The sequence below is a fragment of the Hippocampus bargibanti genome, linkage group LG05 (genome assembly GCF_051943395.1).
Source record: "Hippocampus bargibanti isolate YZ-2025 linkage group LG05, ASM5194339v1, whole genome shotgun sequence".
Lineage (NCBI taxonomy): Eukaryota > Metazoa > Chordata > Actinopteri > Syngnathiformes > Syngnathidae > Hippocampus > Hippocampus bargibanti.
Window position 1 is genome coordinate 7,156,008 of NC_142738.1, and position 20,632 is coordinate 7,176,639.

Genomic DNA, 20,632 nt, shown 5'->3' on the forward strand with positions numbered 1-20,632 from the left:
GTCACTCCATCGAAAAATAAAGTGGCTACAAAGCCAGTCATGTGTGTTCTCAACCTTTACAGGAAGGAGGCGTGAGCGGCTTCCTCCATTCGTTTGTTGCAGAGGTGTTTGCCATGGTTCGCGCCCACGTGGCAGCTTTGGGGGGAAATGCCGTTGTGTCTTACAGCATGAAGGAGTGCGTGTTGATGGAAAATCCCAATAAGAACCAGGTATACACATATGAACACATTTGCCGTCATGAGTACGGTTTTCATGATCCCATTCCGGGTTGCGATTTATAACAATAATAATAATAATAATAATAATAATAATAATGTTAATAAAGATAATAATGATATTAAAGATAATAATGATAGATATTAAAAATAGTAAAAATAATAAAAATAAAAATAATAAAAAAGATAATAATGATAATAATAATAATAATAATAATAATAATAATAATAATAATAATAATAGGGCGGGCCGGTAGCCGAGTGGTAAGCACACCGGCTTCACAGCGCAGAGGTCGCCGGTTCGCATCCCGGTGCGGCCTCCCTGTGTGGAGTTTGCATGTTCTCCCCGGACCCGCGTGGGTTTTCTCCGGGTCCCCCGGTTTCCTCCCACACTCCAAAAACATGCATGGCAGGCAGATTGACCACTCCAAATTGTCCCTAGGTGTGAGTGTGAGAGTGACTGTTGTACGTCTCTGTGTGCCCTGCGATTGGCTGGCAACCAATTCAGGGTGTCCCCCGCCTCGTGCTCGAAGACAGCTGAGATAGGCTCCAGCAACCCCTGCGACCCTAATGAGGCATAAGCGGTACGGAAGATGAGATAAGATCATCATAATAATAATACATTTTATTTCAAGCGCCTTTCAAAGCGCTCAAGGACACTTTACAGTCACAGACAAGCATAGATACAATAATAAATGAAATAAAATTATAAATAGAAACAAGAGATAAAGCTTCTCAGAAAATGCAATTTTAAATAGGTGTGTTTTGAGATGGGACTTGAAGGTGGGAATAAAATCGATGTTACGAATGTTGGATAGCTTTAAATGGATAAAGAAGAATTTTAAAGTTGATTCTCTATTTGACCGGGAGCCAGTGGAGATTGATTATGAAATGTTTGGTTTATTGTAAGAAATGTGTTTTTCGTTCTTAAAATGGGATCAAATATGATATTTTCATGATTGACAAGTTGAAATATGGGTAGATCTTTGGCGTTGATGAACATTTCTATGGTGCTTTCACCTCATTTTTCCTTGTTTATTCACTGCCATTCACAAATTAATTCAGGAATGGAAAACATGACGTAGAGCGCCATTTCCGAATTAGTTTGGTTTTGTTTTTTTCTTGTTTTGGTGCCGATAAAGCACTGGCCAGACCGCTGGCAATATTTTCCCTTCCACAAGGGGGCAGCATTCGCCTGTTTTCCATGTTAGCCCTTTGTTTCAGCTTCTGCTGTTGTTAAAGTGCTATATAAACCAATATGTATGTATTGCATTGTATTTTGGACAGCTGCCCTCATTTCAAGCTCATATAACTCCAGACCTACATCATTTAGAAATTAACTCACTTTCTGATGAAAGAAGAGAGTTTAAGGTTTCTTACGCAGCATTGAATCCTGCATTATAATTCCCCCATTTGTGTTTGTCACAGGCTCAGTGTCTCATTAATGTGAGCGGTGATGCCGTCATCTGCGTGCGAGAATTGGATCAGGAGCCCGTTTCATCAGCAACAAGCCTCGGACAAGCATGCACGAGCGGACTGGAAGGGTCCACATGACATCTAACTGTCATTCAACAAAAACAGTCTTGACGTCCAAATGGGAGTAAGCTTTGGTTACCTTAACTCTTGTCAAATATCCCAAAGTTCCGCGACTGCTTTTGAGAAGCAAAATATACGCACAAATGAAAATTACAAATGCTGACATGGAATTTTGTCACTTGAAGACGTCCACTGCGATTGCTTGAAGTAACAGCAAAAGAAGATGCATCTATTGTTTGCCTACTAGCATCGTTCGGGTTTGCTCTCCAAGTCTGACCGCACACTCATCTCAAGCGAGGTACACAAATGACAATTTTACACACCTAAAATTATTTAAAATATTATAATGTCCACATGATCATCACAGCCCCGTCCTAGCCAATCTGTTTGCTGTGATTTATACAATTATGGTTTTATGCCCCACCCCAAAAAAAAACATAAAAAATTGTATATTTGGCTTTATGTCCAAAGTTAATTTTTTCTGATCTTGTAGCATTGTTGCTGGTTGTCCTAATCCTGCTACTGATTTTTGTGTTTGTTCATTCATGACGTCCAGCGCTACAAATAATTGTGATTTTTTTTTTTTTTAATAGTAAGCTGTAAATGTTGCTTTCGAATCATTTTTGGGGTTTGTTTTATTTTATTTGGAAGTGCAATAAATGCATGTTTGGAATTAGTGGTACTATAAATCGTTTTATTTTTTGCAACAAAGAGATTGTGTTTGTGTCAAAACTTGAATGTGCTAGATGCATGTACACCACATTTTTATTGACATGAACTTACAATGCTTGCCTAAGACTTGCATAATAAACTAAAATATGACTGCGTTGCCATCTATTATTATTCAACACCAAACAAACAAATTCACATTATAACGGTTGTCTTAGTCTGTAGTGTGAAACTGTGTATGACGTAGCGGTCTTAAAGGACAACTGACACCTCCGGACAAGTTGCGTCCATAATTTGTAAAATCACTTCAAATGACGTCTACTGAGCGTATTTTACAAAGATTACACCGCATATAGCTATATTTTACGTTTTAAGACTTGATGACGAGTTGATGACCAGCTGACGTCACGGAGGGAACGCCCCTGACGAGAATGCGACACACAATTCATTTTGGGTACTTTGTTTCGTCTGAAAACACCATGTTGATCGTGAAATTAGAAAACTACATAAATAACGTGATGGTGAATCGTGTGACAGCCAATTGCGGTAACGCGCATAAAGAAGGTGTAAGTTTACACAAATTCCCAGCGGACAAACCATGCAGCAAGCCAGAGCCGAAGGACAACGAGGAGCTAACCGGAGTTAGCGATGGATAACTCCTCTCGAGGCTGATCATCCAGCTCGTAAATTATTTTGTTGAACGTATATAAAGTAAAATGGAGCTCTTCCAAGCCAAAGATGATCACATGCTTCAGAACGGGGACCGAGCTCTTTGGTGTAGCCGAAAGGTTGCTTCGATGACAGTCAGAGTGCGCGAATCCCCGCTTGGATAACCGCTGTCATCCCCTCAGCCTGACAAAGGGTAGAAAGTTGCATCCAGTGGTGAAAGAGAGCAATCGTCATCATAATGGAGCAAACCTATCTGACAAATATTCAGCTGCTGGAAAGAGGAGCTAACCGGAGCCATGGATAGCCGCTGTCATTCATACGCAAGTTCGTAACTCTTCAACTTGAAAGTTTAAACAACGTTTTGCACGCATAACCAGCAAACAATCTGCATTTATATTGACATCTTGTAGCTTATTTGTTATTCATGTCCTTATATGCCATAATTGATGCTATATTGCTCATTCACGGAGCTGTAAATATGCTTCATATGTCGTTTCCTTCACCAGTTTTGTCGCTTACGGCTCGAATTGATACGAAGGACTTCTTTAATCGATCGCAAACACTTATGCTTTCGTCTTCTGAACTATTTGAACCATATTCAAAACGGGATGAGTAACAAAAAATGATCTTTTTCCGAATCTGAACTCTCTGAAGCCATTGTTTTGATTCTGGAGCAGGGCAGCTTGTGAAGGACTTTCCTGTCGTGACGTCACGAACTGGGGGCGGGACTTTCTGAATCTCTCCAATTTTGAGCTCATTAGTGGCAGTTTTGGGACACTTTAAGCCATTTTTATTGGTGTTTTGTGTTTGACTAAAAATATCAACCTGTGTGTTTGGGGTATTTCAGATGCTATAAAACGTTTTTCTGATGTCAGGAAACAAAAAAATTGTGTCGGTTGTCCTCAGTCTTAAGTGCCTTCTTCGAGACCGAACGAGACCTACTATTTTGATGAAAATTGGGTTCAATATGTAAAAAGCTATATTTATATTAATTTCCAATAAAAACATTCGTAATACAAATAAAATGGCAAATAAATACCTGTTATTTCCGGACTGAACCTGAACTTGTTTGGTCCTCTCGCGATATTTCGTCATTTTCTCGTGAGGAATCAACCGCTTGAGCGAAGAACCCTCCGCGACTGTGGGTGTCGCAAGTGAGTCACTTATCATAAAAAAAACCTTGTTGAAGGTGGGTCCCAAAAGTTGACCAGGCAGAGGAAACCGGCGTTGATTGTCAGTCGCTCCTTCGTGTCCTAACAAGGCAGGCTGCTCGAATGTCCCGCGGTAGCTGGGTCGTCCCGCCCATCTTTAAGCTCACTCCCAAACATGGGGGAAATCGTTTTGCCACGGCGCATGTTCCTCTGGTGCATGGCGGTCTTGTATTTGATTGCATTTGTTTCGCTCTACATGCAAATTCCAGGTAAGACAACTTTCTGAGGGAGGATAAGACTGACGTCGTGCAACCGGCTTTTCCGAGCTATCTTTCTAATTCAGTTCGTTTAGAACTCTGCACAGAGTCGTACGTGGCTCGGGAAGGTTCTGGAATGCTCCTTTGGCTTATAAAAGTGAGGCTAACAGAACATTCGTTGAAACACGCAAAAAAAGCCCGAGGGAAGGAACGGTAGTCGTATATGAACTACATTACCCACAATACCCCGTTACATATTACAGGCACGTTCGATGTAAAAATCTTGATAGTCGTGTACAAGTGTTTTTTTCATACACGAATGAGGTTGATGGTGAAGGGAAAACATGGTTTGTCTCAAATTTATATTTCAACCCTCAAATGTACACACCCAATTCAATTGAAGTTGGGACTTTGTGGTAATGCTACATGAAAACAGATCCTGTTCAACGATTACCAAAGAATTTCCACCTATTGAATATACCACAACGACAAGAGATGTAATGTGTGGTTATTCACTCCGATAATAAAGGATACCAGCAAACTTGGAAATAAACACGTTTACAAAGAAAACAATGTTGAATAGTTGTTGAGGTGTGGGGCTATTATGCACTGTTGAATGCATATTGCAGAATTTTAAGGCCTGCACTGCCTGTCTCGAGAATTTTGGAAGGGATAGTTGGTATGCTATATGAAAAAAATATTATTGTTTGACAATTTATGTAACTGAAATGTGGATACTTTTTGTGCAACACCTCATAATTTCTGTCAAAGTGTTTGGGAATTTGGGATCTGCAGTTGAATTTCATTTAAAGGACAACCGACACCTCCCGGTTGTGTCCATAATTTGTAAAATCACTTCAAATGACTTCTATTGCATTTTACAAAGATTCCACCGCATATAGCTATATTTTACGTTTTAAGACTCACACTGAATATTCAGGAAGTCTTGTTTTTCGGAACGCCCCTGACCGACAAAGTGACACCCAATGCATTTTGGGCACTTTTTTTGTCTGAAAACACTGTGTTGATCGCGAAATTCGAGGGAAGACTACATAAATAACGCGATGGTGAATCGTTGTGTGTCGCACCAAGAGTACCAATTGCGGTAAAACACATAAAAAAGGTGTTAAATTGACACAAATTCCCAGCAGACAGATCAGCCCATTTCCAACGGAGCTTGTGTGCCATCTTGTGCATTTTCTGGGATGCTCCGTTGGAGTCCAGGCGGCTCGAATTGTTACGGGAGGACTTCTTTAATCGATTGCAAACATTTATGCTTTCCTCTTCAGAACTATTTGAATCATATTCATAACTGGATGAGGAACAAGAAAGCATCTTCTCCGAATCTGAACTCTTTGAAGCCATTGTTTTGATTATCGAGCAGGGCAGTTTGTGACGGTGTATCCTGACGTGACGTCACGAACAAGGAGGCGGGACTTTCTGAATCTCGCAATTTCTGAACTTATTTTGTGGAAGTCATTTTTATTGATGTTTTGCATTTGACTGAAAATATCAGCCTGCGTGTTTTGGGCATTTTAGATGCTATAAAACCTTTTTATGATGTCAGTTATGAAACAAAAAAATAATAATAATAATAATAATACATTTAATTTACAAGCGCCTTTCTGAACACTCAAGGACACTTTACAACAAAGACAACACACAAAACAGTAAAATCATGCATAAAGCAATAAATAATAAAACAGCATAATAAATTAGACCATGTAAGCAAGTTTAAAGAGGTGGGTTTTCAGGTGAGATTTGAAAGTAGGAAGGGAGTCAATGTTGCGGATGTTGGGTGGAAGTGAGTTCCAGAGTTTAGGAGCGGAGCGGCTGAAAGCTCTGCACCCCATCGTTGTGAGACGGGCAGAGGGCGTGTAGAGGTGGAGGGAGGAAGAGGATCTGAGGGCCCGAGTAGGAACGGAGATTTGAATTAGGTCAGACAGATAGGGGGGGGCAAGGTTATGGATGGCTTTAAATGTAAACAGAAGTATCTTGAATTCAATACGGAGTTTAACAGGGAGCCAGTGGAGCTGTTGGAGGACAGGAGTGATGTGGTGAAATGAGGGGGTTTTTGTGATGATCCGGGCTGAGGAATTTTGGACTAGTTGGAGTTTATGGAGACATTTTTGATTGACCCCGAAAAGAAGTGAATTACAATAATCGATACGGGAGGTGACGAGACTGTGGACGAGGATAGCAGTGGTGTGAGGGGTGAGAGAGGGACGGAGACGATTGATATTGCGGAGGTGAAAATATGCAGACCGGGTTATGTTATTTATGTGGGAGTGAAAAGATAGTGTGCTATCAAGGATGACACCCAGGCTCTTAACCTGAAGGGCGGGGGACACGGTAGAATTGTCAATGGTGAGAGAGAAACTGTTTGCTTTGTGAAGGGTGGATTTTGTACCGACAAGGAGAAGTTCAGTTTTTTCGCTGTTTAGTTTGAGAAAGTTATGAGAAAACCAGGATTTGATTTCTGAGAGGCAAAGTGTAAGGGATGCAGGTGGAAGAGAGGCGTCGGGTTTACTGGAGAGGTAGAGCTGGGTGTCATCCGCGAAGCAGTGAAAATGAATTCCAAATTTGCGGAAGATATCACCAAGGGGAAGAAGGTATATAATAAAGAGAAGGGGCCCCAGGACAGAACCTTGGGGCACACCAGAAGACACAGGGGAGGACCGTGAAGTGAATGAGGTAATTTGGATAAACTGTGAGCGGCCAGTGAGGTAGGAGTGAAACCAACTGAGTGGGGTGTGTGTCACGCCTAGAGTGGAGAGTCGGTTGAGCAGGATGGGGTGAGAAATTGTGTCAAAAATGGTGTCGGTCGTCCTTTATTGTGATATACACTGTTAGCTAAACAAAGTGCAAAAGCTACAGAAAATGAAGAAAAGCGAACACTGATAAGCATACTAAGTTAAATCTACAGTATGTTTTGGTAAAGGCAAACAAGCTCTCTTTTTTTTATACGAACGACAGTTGATTCAGTGTTTTTCTTGAATATTTTTTGTTGGTGATTTTGTAGGTCTCTATGGCAATGATGGTCTCCTCCCTGCTCGTAAGCAGCTGCGCTTCACCGGCAAGGCTTTGGGAGAGCAGCTGCTGGCCTCGCCCACCCTACTGTGGCTGAGCCCCCACCTGGGCCTTGACACGCAGTCGTCAATGGAGTTGCTGTGCCTGGTGGGGGCCGCGCTCAGCCTGGCCGCCACGCTGGTGTCGGCGCTGCGTGACAGCGTGGTCTTCTTCTGCCTCTGGGTCTTGTACTTGTCCATGTACCAGGTATTGTTGACACACTGCTGGAGATGATCATGTGTTGTGTGGTGTCTACTGTATCTTATTTTGTTTCTGTGGCAGGTGGGGCAGGTTTTCCTCTATTTTCAATGGTGAGTCGTCAACGCTCATAAAATGGTTGAATGCCACACAACTTCTTTTGATGGATTTATACATTTACGTGACCGATATACTGGATATTTGAAATAGTTTTCTGTGGAATAGCACAGAAAAGTGCTTACCTTAATTTCCGGACTATAGAGCTCACCTTATTCTAAGCCTCACCCAGTACATTTTTAAAGGAAAACCCGTTTTGTACATACCATATTTATTCGGGTATAACGCGCACCCCTAATTTTCAATTAAACATTTGAATAAAATTTGGCTTCACTTTTTCTCAGCTCTGTCACAGTACAGTGATACCTTGGTTTACGAACTTAATTGGTTCCCAGACAGAGTGTGTAAGGCGAAATGTGTGTATCCCAAAATTTAATTTCCCATAGGAAACCATTAAAATGAGAATAATACGCTCCCAGGTCCCCATAAAACATAAGTTTCTGAACCTTAAAATTGCACAAAATATACCGTATTTTATGTATAATAAATGTGGTATGGTATAATTAAAGAAATAAACTCTACTGTATAATAAAGTCATTTTATTTACTTCTGTCATGGTCGTTGATGGCTTGATCAAATGGAGTGGCCGGTTTCATCAGCATTAAACACTTGATGAGGAACGTAGCCTTCTTTCGCCATCTTGAGGAATGATCCCTTGGAGGTGCTTCCTCTGCGATAATTTTACCTTTTTCATCATCAATTGTGTTCTGTTTAGCTGGGTTGATAGCTTTTTGCATTAAGTGTACAGATGGCTTGTGCGGGTTACTTGTGGAGCCTGATTGATGGCATATTTTAACCTTCCAGTCGACACTCTGTTTTAGAACTATCAAAGTTGAAAGAAGTCCAAATGTCACTGTTTTCTATCCATTTTCTCAGTCTCTCTCTGTGAAGCATTAAATATATATGTGTGATTTTTTTCCCCAGGCGTCATTTATAACGTACACCCAAAATTTTGAGTTCTTTTTTCGGTGGAAAATTTTGTGCATTACACTCGAATAAATACGGCCGCACCTGTCCTCATGTTCCCAAATTGAAACATGAGATATTTATATAGAAAGACGGTACACAGAAAATGTTCGATCGATACATACTGTATATTTGACCTGTCTTACTCTTTAGTAATTGAGCGACCCTGGCGGCCGTTAGAAAGAAAAGCATAAATTAGCCACATCGCAGCATAAGCCGCAGGGTTGAAAGCTTGTCACAAAAATCACCATTTATAGTCCGGAAATTACGTTAGTTGCTCAACAATCCAAGTTGGATATTTTCCATCAGCACATCAAATTTCTCATTCGTCTCACAATGTTTGATCATCACAATTGTAACCCCCCTGACGAAGGACTTTCTTTATTTCTTTCTCTCCCTCCAGGGACAACCTTCTTCTGGAGACGGGCTTCCTCTGCATCCTTGTGGCTCCAGTGACGCTCATTAGAGGGTCTCGAGGGGTCTACGAGCATGACCGCATTACATTTTGGTTGGTCCGCTGGCTGCTTTTTCGCCTCATGTTTGCTTCCGGAGTGGTGAAACTCACCTCACGCTGTCCTACTTGGTGGGGCTTAACTGGTACGTCACCTCTGCCCAGTCACACCTGAGATCTCTTTTGAACTGTAAAAAAAACAATTGTTCTATCATAAACAATGGTAGGGATTGAGAAATGAAAAGATAATATTTTGTGGAGACAAACTTTGAAAAGTGATTGACATCAAGATTGATAGAAGCTGGAATCGGGTTGGCCTTTTGGTTCAATGTAAGTGTCTGAGAAATACGTGTCGCCCGCATCAGCTCTTTCAAGTGCTCATTTTGTATTTGTGTTTAGCTGTTTGTGCCATTAATAAATAAATAAATAAATGAACGAATAAATAAATACATAAATCAATCAATCAATAGACAGACAACTAGACAGATAGCAGCACAGATAGTTAGACAGATAGTTAGCTCTAGCTAGCTAACTAGATAAATAAATTGATAAATGGACAAATACCTTTGTTTAAAAAGGGCATTTTATGGTTTAGGGCCATCTTTATCAGACGTTGACATTTGTTAGATGATCTTAAAGATTAACTCATTCATTGCCATTCACGAATGTCTTCGAGAAGTGAAAATATGACAGACCGCAACATTCCCGAGTTAGTTCGGGCTTTGGTTTTTCTTGCTGGGGTGCCGATAAAGCGCAGGCCAGCTCTCTGTTTTTTCTATGTTAGCGCTTTGTTCCAGCTTCAGCTGTTGGTAAAGCGCGATTTAAACCAATATTCATGTGTTGCATTGTATTATGGACAGCTGCCCACATTTCAAGCTCATATAACTCCAGACCCATATATTTTCGGAATTAACTCTTTGTTTCTGATGAAAAAAAAAAGACAGTCTGAGGTTTCTTACGCAGAATTGAATGTTTATGTTATTGTTTTTAAGTTTTTAAGTTTATTGTTATTGTTTTTAAGTTTTTAAATATTTTGTGAGTCCTGGAATTCGACTGACGATGACAAAAGCCCTGACACTGGAGTGGACACATTTTTGCACATCGTCTGGCAGTGAATGAGGAATTCATTCTATTTTCAAAGCATTTTCTTCAATTTTATAAGGGAGGCTATATTTTGTCAAAACTGTCACAGTATTGGAATCAATGTTGCGGTATAACTGGAAGAAAGTGACATTTGAACATGTGAATTACAAAACCTGCATTTTTGTTGTGAAATTAAAATTTTGCCTTTTAATCTTTAAACAATGGAATCCTGGAATTCGAGTGACAATGACAAAACTTTTTTGCACATGTCTGGCAGTGAATGAGTTAAATGAACAGCCCAAAAAAATAATTTCATTGTATTAATCACGTGAAAAATATCTGTATCAACCAGCGATGACTTACCACTATGAAACCCAGTGCATTCCCACCCCGCTGGCTTGGTTTGCCCACCAGTTGCCCGTGTGGTGGCAGAAAATGAGCGTGGTGGGCGCCTTCGTCATCGAGATCGCCGTCCCGCTGCTTTTCTTCAGTCCTCTGCGCAGACTGCGTCTCTCCGCTTTCTACTTGCAGGTGAGCTGGGCTACGTGTCTTATCTTGAACACACGTGCCTGGAGTCCTATTTCTATATAATTTCAATAATTTACATACTGTGTCGTTTTTTTTTTTTTTTTTTCTGTGCAGGTTCTGCTGCAAGTGATGATCATTTTGTCGGGCAACTATAACTTCTTTAACCTTTTGACCATGGCCCTTTGTTTGTCCTTGCTGGATGACCGGCACGTACACTTTTGGCTGCGCACGTCAGAACACGTCGAACGGAAAGGTGAGGAAAAACCATGAACCCTGAACTGTAAATCATACCCCTAGTTTGTTTTAATACACAATAAGTTTTTTTTAGTTCAGAAAAGTTTTTGGAATTCTTTCAAGGACAACCGACACCATTTTTTTGTTTCCTAACTGCCATCAGAAAAACGTTTATAACATCGAAAATACCCAAAACACGCAGGCTGATATTTTTAGTCAAATGAAAAACACCAATAAAAATGACCTCAGAAAGTTTCAATTTCAGAAGCTCCGTTGGAAATGGGCTGATTTGTCTGCTGGGAATTTGTGTCAGCTAGTTTCAAAATAGTAGTCTTGGTGCAACACACAACGATTCACCATCGCGTTATTAATGTGTTTTCCTTCTAATTTCACCATCAACACGGATCAACACGAATTTGTAAAATCACTTGAAATGACTTCTACTGAGCGTATTTTACAAAGATTCCACCGCATATAGCTATATTTTACGTTTTAAGACTCGCCTTGAATATTCAGGAAGTCTTGTTTTCGAGTTGATGACGATGCCTCACCTTACGTCACTGAAGGAACGCCCCTGACCGAGAAAGCGACACACAATGCATTTTGCGGTACTTTGTTTGGTCTGAAAACTTCGTGTTGATCCATCCGCGTTGATGGCGAAATTAGAAGGAAACCACATAAATAACGCGATGGTGAATCATTGTGTGTTGCACCAAGACAACTATTTGATATTTGCTGACACAGATTCCCAGCAGACAAATCAGCCCATTTCCAACGGAGCTTGGGCGCCATCTTCTGTTTTTTCTGGGTGATACATTGCTGTCATTGACGGCTCAAATTGATATGATTGCAAACATTTATGCTTTCCTCTTCAGAACTATTTGAATCATATTCATAACTGGATGAGTAACAAGAATCTCCGAATCTGAAGACATTGTTTTGATTCTCGAGCAAGGCAAGACGTCTTGGAGTGCCGTCACGAACAAGGGGGCGGGACCTTCTGAAACTGCAACTTTCTGAGGTCATTTTTGTTTTGGGACACTTTGTCATTTTTATTGGTGTTTTGCATTTGACTAAATATATCAGCCTGCATGTTTTGGGTATTTTAGATGCTATAAAACGTTTTTCTGATGTCACTTAGGAAACAAAAAAAAAAATGGTGTCGGTTGTCCTTTAAGACTCGCATCATGACATTATTTTCATGACATATCTTTGAGAAAAGCAAAATACAAATGTGCCATGGCAGAGGTTTAACTAAACAAATTATAATTTGAAACAATCCTTCAAGTTCCATTCCCGAATTTGAGTGACAATGACAAAAACCCTGGCACTGGAGTGGACACATTTTTGCACATCGTGTGGCAGTGAATAAGTTACTCGACAAATTATTTATTTATTTATTTACGTTATCCACAAGGTGGATTGTGCATCGCTTCCCCTCCCTCTCCTCTCATTGCGTATTCCACAAAAATTGATTTGAACCCGGATTTCTTGTCTGTGACACAGTAATGCTCACCACTCTCTCACACTGCTGTTTCAAATTGCAACTTGTACATTTTTGACTTTGACATTGTTTTGTGTGTTTTTTTTATGTGACCCTAATACGACTTTGTACTTGTCCTCCATTCAGAGTCCAAACTGTGGCCCTGGCTGTGTTACATATTGGAACTTGTTGTCTTGTCTCTGGTTATCTTTGGCGCAATCGTCTGTTTTGACCTGAAAATAGACACGACAGCTCGAGCCATCACTTCCAGAATGGGTACTGTGACTATCGGATGTCTTTTATTGTCCGCGTACAAAATATATTTTTAATAAAATTAAAAAAATAACACTTTCAGCATTCACCTTCCACCACTTTAACCACTTTCTGAAGAGCGTCATATTCCCATGCGTATGGATCGGTGTTCTCTCCCTCACTTGGGAGATTCTTGGAGCCATGTACAGGTAGCAAGCACCCCTTCTTGTTCTTAAATCACTGTTTATTGTGACTTGTTGATATATTGCAAACAATATATATTCTTCCCAGGTGTGCATGCGTCTCTGGTTTTGTGAGGAGGTTGTGGTCTACGCTCCAATGGACGGCGTTTGCTGCTGCTGCGGCCACTATGTTCACCATTAGCCTGGTGAGTTGAATTTAATGTCGGCGTTAACTGCCAACATGCAGGCATCAAACGTATTGGGACACGCACAAGTTCTATCACACTAAAGTCATCAAGTGTGGAAGTTGCTTTGCTGAATCTCGCAGTAGAGAAATTTACATTTCACATCAGCAAAGTTTAGAAAGGAATGAAAGAAGTAGAAAAACAAAATACATGAGCTGCTGGAAAGGCAGCCACTCTCGCTGCGCCATTGTGAAGTCAAAAGAACAAAATAAAAAACGTGTCACATTGTGTTTTAGACGGCCGACCACATTTCGGGCTCATATGGCTTCAGAGCCATATAATTTGGGAATTGACTCTTTTTTTCTGATGAAGGAAGAGACTAAGGCACAGGTGTCAAAGTCAAGGCCCGGGGGCCAAATTCGGCCCCCCCCCGCCCACATCATTTTTTCGGCCCGCGAAAGCAAACTTGATGTAAACCACAATAACAGTCATTATTCTTGACTTCATATTTGAAAACTAGTTATTCATTAATTTGTTGTGCGCTCTATATGTAATATGTAGAGGGGATTAAACATTCTAATGGCTTCCCCAAATTCATAACGGCCCTCGAGAGGATACCATAACTACAATGTGGCCCTCTGCAAAAAAATGACTTTGGCACCCCTGCTCTAAGGTTTCTTGCGCTGCATTTTGTTTTTCACTGTTTTTTTTTTTCGTCGCATTTAGCCCTTTTTGTCTTTTCTCTTGAATTTATTTTATTTAATTTATTTTGCAATCTAGCTATAAATGAAATGCATTATTATTATTAGCTATCTCGCTTGCTAGCTAGGTGGCTAGCTATTTGCTATCTATTTGCTATCTAACTGGCAAGCTAGCTAGCTAGCTAGCTATTGCCATGTCCTTGATAATAATCCATTTCATTTCTAAGCGCCTTTCAAAACTCTCAAGGTCACTTTACAGTGAGAGTTTTGAAAGGCGCTTATAAATACAATGTATTATTATTATTATTAGCTAGCTAGTTAGCTTTCTATCCATTTGAGTTACTTCCGGGTTGAGTGAACGCTGGTGCATGTGGCTGCGCCTGCTCACCCACAGAAAAACCTATCCTGTGACTGTAAAGTGACCTTCAGAGTTTTGAAAGGTTCTTATAGATGAAATGTATTATTATTATTATTATTATTATTATTATTATGTGTCTATTACCATGGATCTTTTGTGCCATTATTATTTTTATTCACTTTTTTTTTGTTGCAGATGCCATTCACCCACATAGACTACGACTCAAATTCCAAACTGTGGCCCGCCGTACGTCAAGTCTACAATCATGTGGATCACTACCAACTGGTTAACTCATATGGGTTGTTCCGAAGGATGACTGGCGTGGGTGGGCGGCCCGAGGTCGTCATCGAGGGAAGTCACGACGGCCTCACCTGGACGGTGAGGGGAAAAGAACTATGCGCTTTAAAGTGCCCTTTTTAGGGAGATCGGTATTGTCCAATGCTGTTTAAATGTGTAACACTGGTTTTCCATTCTGGTTATTTGTAAGAAATGACCAAATTGCAAGCAAGAGTAGTGTTAAAAAAAACACAACTATATTCCGTGATATTAAAAAATAATATTTTTTTACCATGATATAGAAGAGCTTCAACTAAAGAACTGTTTCCCTTAATATCCATTGCTTATTCATTTTTTTTATTATTGTTTTATTTTATGTTGTGATCTAAAAGTGAATTTTCAAGTGAGCTTCGCGTTTTCTGTCGCTAGATGGCAGCAGCGAGTTTCGTAAAATCAAGAAACTTATGATAACATTATGACGTAACACCGAAGTTGACTGCATTTTTTTTTAAATTTGCAATTTTATTTAGCTGAATTGGGGTGATTTATGTTTCAGTTTAATTTCATGGATAGGAGGGGGACTCAATTAGACATTAAAAACTTGATTTGAACATAAGTATTCACTGATTTCACATCTGCAACACACTATAGCTTCCAAACATACTGTAGCCCAAATCTGATCGTGTGTCATGTTTTTTTTTACATCTTCCTTTGCAGGAAATCGATTTTATGTACAAACCCGGCAACCTGAGCACTCCACCACCTGTGGTGACCCCTCACCAACCCCGCTTGGACTGGCAGATGTGGTTCGCTGCCCTTGGGAGTTCCTCGCAGACGCCGTGGTTCACTAGCCTCATGTACCGACTGCTGCAAGGCAAGATGGACGGTAAGGACACTTCTGAAAACTTGTGGGAAGTGCATTTAATTGTTCTGCCTGTCAACAAATTTGTTTGATTACAGTGATACCTTGGCTTACGAACTTAATTGGTTCACAGAAAGTGTGTGTAAGGCTAAATAAAGGTGTGTATTCCAAACATTAATTTCCCAAAGGAAACCATTAAAATTAGAATAATCCGTTCCCTGGGCCCCGTAAAACATAATTTTCAACTAAATAAGCCTTAAAACTACACACAATATACTTTATTTATACCTTATTTTATGTATAATGTGCTATGGTATTGTAATTAAAGAAATAAACTGTACTGTATAATACAGTTGTTTTATTTACCTTTATGATATAATAATAATAATACATTTTATTTCAAGCGCCTTTCAAAGCTCTCAAGGACACTTTACAGTGATGGTCGTTGATGGAATGGATAGCTTTTTGCATAAAGTGTCTCAAGGAGCACTGGGTTGCACATCTTAGAAGTTGTGATATTGCAACAGCAACAGAACCAGGCAGGCACACTAGAAACGTCATTAATAGCTGTTTCCCTTGCTTGTATGTTCTCTTCAAATTGTAAAGATGGCTTGTGCTGGTTATTTGCGGAGCCTGATTGATGGGATATTTTAACCTTGCAGTCTACAGTCTGCCTTTGAACGATCAATATTGTTGAAACGAGTCCAAATTTCACTGTGTTTTCTATCAATTTTCTCAATATTTCACTTTTTTTTTTGTTTTGTTTTTTTGTTTTGTTTCAAGCTCTGTCGTCTCCCTTTCGTGTGTGTGTGTTTCTGTTTCTGTAACCCCTTCCCCGCTCACTGCTGCGTGTGTCCTGCCGCGTGTGTCCCCTCCCTCCTCTACCACGGATTTTGACCAATCACGTGCGGCTTTAACCGAAGACTGGGGACGGGGAATAGAGGGAAAAAAAGCCGGCTGCCATTTTAGGAGCTCCATGAACCGGCTCGTTCGCGAAGGACACATCTCTCATTGTGGTGTCCGTGTGTTTCCCGAGAAATAGTTTGTATGCCAAGATTATATTCTCGCGAATTTAACATTCGTAAGGCAAAATGTTTGTTAGCTAAAGCGTTTGTAAGCCGAGGTATCACTGTATTTTCATGAAATAAAAAAAATACGGCAATTAATTGATGCTGGATAATTTTCTCCATCTCAATGTTTGTGAGTTACCGCAGTGATTGTGCATTTCCAATACGTTATTTGTCTTGCACAGTCATTGAGCTGATCCAGGCGGATGTCACTCGTTACCCCTTCCATCAGCGGCCACCGACCTACATACGAGCCCACCGCTATAGATATTGGTTTACGGAACCCAAAGAGGACGGGTTAGTAATTCTCATACTGCCACTTTCATTGATTTTTAAATCATAAGAGAAGCAAGTTTAGTTCAATTTCTCAAATAATGTTGCCGCTTGATTTACATTGCTTTTTTTCTGTTCCATAAATGGAAACGATCCTCAGGTGTCTCAATGATGCAAACCGTTTTTCCCCTTGTTGGAATTGTCCCGTTTTGAGGGTTATTGGTCACCCACGCTGATCTATTGTGGGGTTTTCCAATGCTTTTGTTACTCCTGACGGCTAAGATCCGAGCGCCATTTGGGCTACCGGTTTTTCCCATGTCGAAAATAACAAGCCCAAACTGCCCCACTCAAATGAACATCCACAAAAAAACAAAAACAAAAAATGTATGTTCATTTTATCGGTCAGCACAGTGTCTCCAACTTTGACATATTTTAATAATATGTACAGTTGTTTTACTCGTTCACTGCCAGACATGTGCAAAAATGTGTCCAGTCCAATGCCAGGGTTTTTGTCATTGTCACTTGAATTCCAGGACCCACAGAATATTGACTTTTAGGACTACATCAATATCCAATGTAGTGTAGGAAACCTCACACTCTCTTCTTTCATGAGGAAAAAAAAGTTAATTCCTAAATTATATGGGTCTGGCATTATATGAGCTTGAAATGAGGGCAGGTGTCCAAATTACAATGCAATACATACATATTGGTTTCTATAGCTCTTTAACAACAGCTGAAGCTGGAACAAAGCCGTAACATGGAAACAAGGGAAATGCTGTCCCCTTGTGGAAAGGAAAAAAACATAGCCAGAGGCTTTATTAGCATGAAAAAACAAAACCCAAACAAATTTAGGAATGGTTCTCTACGTCATATTTTCAATTTCTGGATAAATTCGTGAATGGCAGTGAATGAATTCATAATACAGTAAAGTCTCGTTATATCGATATCGGATATATCGATAGTCCCGGTTATATCGATATTATTTCTATGCACGCACGGAGAAAATTACATGCAAACAGGGTCGGATATATCGATAGTCCCGGTTATATCGATATTTTTTCGGACTCCTTTGAATATCGATATAACGAGACTTTACTGTATGTACAGTTCTTTAACCATTGCTTGAAAAATTCTGATCTTCCCCCACCCTCGCTCTCAAGTCATGTCCCACTGGAACTCTGTGTGGGTGTGATAATCTAAACGAATCCTAGTAATATGTCACAGTAAAATTAATAAAACACATTGGGGTAATCTGCATCTTTGAATAAGTTTTCATGATTATTTTCGCATTGGCAACCACTTACAAGCATTTGAAAATAATATAGTTATGTCAGAGGGAGAAAAATGTAACATTTATTTAACCAGGCTCGTTGCATTGCGATCAAAGCTCTCTTTTACCCAAACCTTGACTAATAGCAACCAGACAGTCTTCGAAACGCAAACTTACAAAGATCAAATTCAACAACAAGTTGAGTCATAAGAATATAAATTAACACACTGCTGCCTCTGTACAGATCCTACCCTCAGAGGTGGTGGAGGAGGGTCTACAGTGATGAATATTTTCCTGTCGTGCATCTGGGCCACCCGTTCCTTGAGGGGATGCTGACTCAACATGGACTCAAGGCACTTACACACACACACACACACACACACACACACACACACATCCACACCCACACACACACATTGCATGCAGTCACTCGGTGAAGCGAAGAGGGGTCCATTTGGCACTTGAGGACGCTGACCAGCACTTTGTCCTTTTGAGAACAAATTTTAGATTGAATTGGGTGAAGAAACTGCCTCATTGCTACCATACCACTGTTGCTGAAGTTAGATGGCCAACTTGACTGATTCTGAAGGTCTCGGTGACCGACTCGCCAAAGTCCAAGGCTTCAATCGAACCCAGGGAAAAAAAAACACTGACCTAGCGTGAGGCGTGTGCTCATACAGTGATACCTTGGCTTGCGAACTTAATTGGTTCCCAGAGTGTGTAAGGCGAAAGGTGTGTATCCCAAAAAATAATTTCCCATTGGAAACCTTTAAAATGAGAATAATCCGTTCCCAGGTCCCCATAAAACATAATGTTCTACTTTCTAATTTTCTAAGCCTTAAAACTACACAAACTATACCTTATTGTATGTATAATAAATGTGCTATGGTATTATAATTAAAGAAATAAACTGTACTGTATAATAAAGTCGTTTTATTTACCTCTGTGATGGTCGCTGATGGCTTGATAGAATGGAGTGGCCGGTTTCATCAGCATTAAACACTTGATGAGGAACGTAGCCTTCTTTCTTTCTAATTTTACCTTGTTCCTCATCAATTGTGTTTAGCTAGGTTGATAGCTTTTTGCATCAAGTGTACAGATGGCTTGTGCGGGTTATTTGTGGAGCCTGATTGATGGGAATTTTAAGCTTGCAAGTTCGTAAGCCAAGGGGTCTGTAAACCGAGGTGTCACTGTTAGTTTTATTCATGTTATTTTATTGTTTTCATGCAACAAGTTGCAGCTTTTCTTTCATTAAAAACATCGGGATTTTTTGTGGGTAGCTGCAATACCTTAACTCATTCACTGCCATGTGCAAAAATGTTTCCACTCCAGTGCCAGGGTTTTTGTCATTGTCATTCAAATTCCAGGATCCACAGAAAATTAAGTTTTAAGACTACATAAACATTTAATGCAGTGTAAAAAAACCTTGGTCTCTCCTCTTTCATCAGAAAAAAAGAGATAATTCCTAAATTGTATGGGTCTGGAGTTATATGAGCTTGAAATGAAGGCGGCTGTACAAAATGCAATGTAATACATACATATCGGTTTCTACAGTGCTTTAACAACACCGGAAGCTGGAACAAAGCTCTAACCTGGTAAAAGGGGAAAAACATTACCAGAGGCCATAGCCAGCGCTTTATCGGCTCCCAAACAAGAAAAAACAAAACCCGAACAAATTCGGAAATGGCGCTCTCCGACATATTTTCAAGTCCCGAATACATCTGTGAATCCCTGAATGATTTAACATTTCAATTAGTTTCAATATGGTGAATAAAAAGGTGCTTCCTCCATATTTCAGTCTAAACGTTATCGTATTAATCATAACTTCACAGGAAAAGGCACCACCACGCCGCAAGTTGAACTCCGCCATAGCCCGGGCGGTGCAGTGGATGCGCATTCAGGTGTCGGGGGTCCCTGCGCCCCTGCTCATCTGGAGCCTGGTTGGTTGCAGCGCCACCCTGTGCCTGCTGCTGACATTACCCAGGAAACAAAAGCACGTCGCGGGCAATTCCGAACAGAAAGACACTGCGGCCAGCGCAAAAAAGAAAATGGATGAGGACGATGAAGCTTTTGAGGAGGAGGAGGAGGAGCTTGGGAGTGAAAACGAGGGGCAGGTTGAGGAGCACGGTGATGAGAAAGATGGAGAGGGGGTCACCACTGATGATGAAGAGGAAGAAAAAGTAGAGTCGGAAGTGGAAGAACAGTGATGAAAAAGGGGCTAACCTTACCAAATTGAGCAAAGAGGTATGTGTGTGTATATATTTGTACTTTCTGTTTTGGCTATGTCATGTACATGTTCATTTGAACACCACTTTAGATGATTTAAAAATATTTAGGGTAGCACTCACTTGTCACCAGCAGACATGAACCCCGTAGTTCAAGTTGTCATTTTTTTTCCATACACAAATACCTTTTTTTGTGTGCACAACACAAAAAGTATACGTTTTTAAATAAAATAATGAAATGCAATAAACAATTATCCTGACAGTCATTTTCATCCAAGTACTCATTCATATCTTTCACCCCACCACATAAAAAACTATGGACAGCTACTACTTATTGAAAATTCATAATGGGCTG

At 40.3% G+C, this 20,632-nt stretch overlaps 2 protein-coding genes across 9 annotated transcripts in view; both read left to right on the forward strand.

Annotated features, from left to right (window-relative positions):
• Positions 1-2,573, forward strand: part of c2cd5 (C2 calcium dependent domain containing 5) — a 45,186-nt gene extending 42,613 nt beyond the window's left edge. For all 8 annotated transcript variants that reach the window (XM_088996018.1, XM_088996019.1, XM_088996024.1 and 5 more), the window contains 2 exons: positions 63-209; positions 1,644-2,573. In XM_088996018.1, the coding sequence (XP_088852144.1) occupies positions 63-209; positions 1,644-1,769 (273 nt within the window). In that variant the 3' untranslated portion in view covers positions 1,770-2,573. The remainder of the gene's footprint in view (positions 1-62; positions 210-1,643) is intronic.
• Positions 2,574-4,284: 1,711 nt separating this feature from the next.
• On the forward strand, positions 4,285-20,543 carry lmf2a (lipase maturation factor 2a). Its single transcript, XM_088996028.1, has 14 exons — positions 4,285-4,509; positions 7,520-7,773; positions 7,849-7,877; positions 9,251-9,444; positions 10,734-10,912; positions 11,024-11,162; positions 12,774-12,902; positions 12,982-13,087; positions 13,170-13,266; positions 14,500-14,682; positions 15,298-15,466; positions 16,695-16,806; positions 18,297-18,405; positions 19,885-20,543. The coding sequence occupies exons 1-14, from the start codon at positions 4,416-4,418 to the stop codon at positions 20,257-20,259; spliced, it is 2,169 nt and encodes a 722-aa protein (XP_088852154.1). The 5' UTR covers positions 4,285-4,415; the 3' UTR covers positions 20,260-20,543.
• Positions 20,544-20,632: the final 89 nt, after the last annotated feature.

What these genes read in the sequence shown, in the direction of transcription:
- lmf2a (XM_088996028.1), top strand. Translation starts at nt 4,416, where the DNA reads ATGGGGGAAATCGTTTTGCCACGGCGCATGTTCCTCTGGTGCATGGCG. An exon ending in TGTACTTGTCCATGTACCAG is followed by an intron (nt 7,774 to 7,848) that starts GTATTGTTGACA and finishes TTTCTGTGGCAG; the next exon opens with GTGGGGCAGGTTTTCCTCTA. An exon ending in GTTTTCCTCTATTTTCAATG is followed by an intron (nt 7,878 to 9,250) that starts GTGAGTCGTCAA and finishes CTCTCCCTCCAG; the next exon opens with GGACAACCTTCTTCTGGAGA.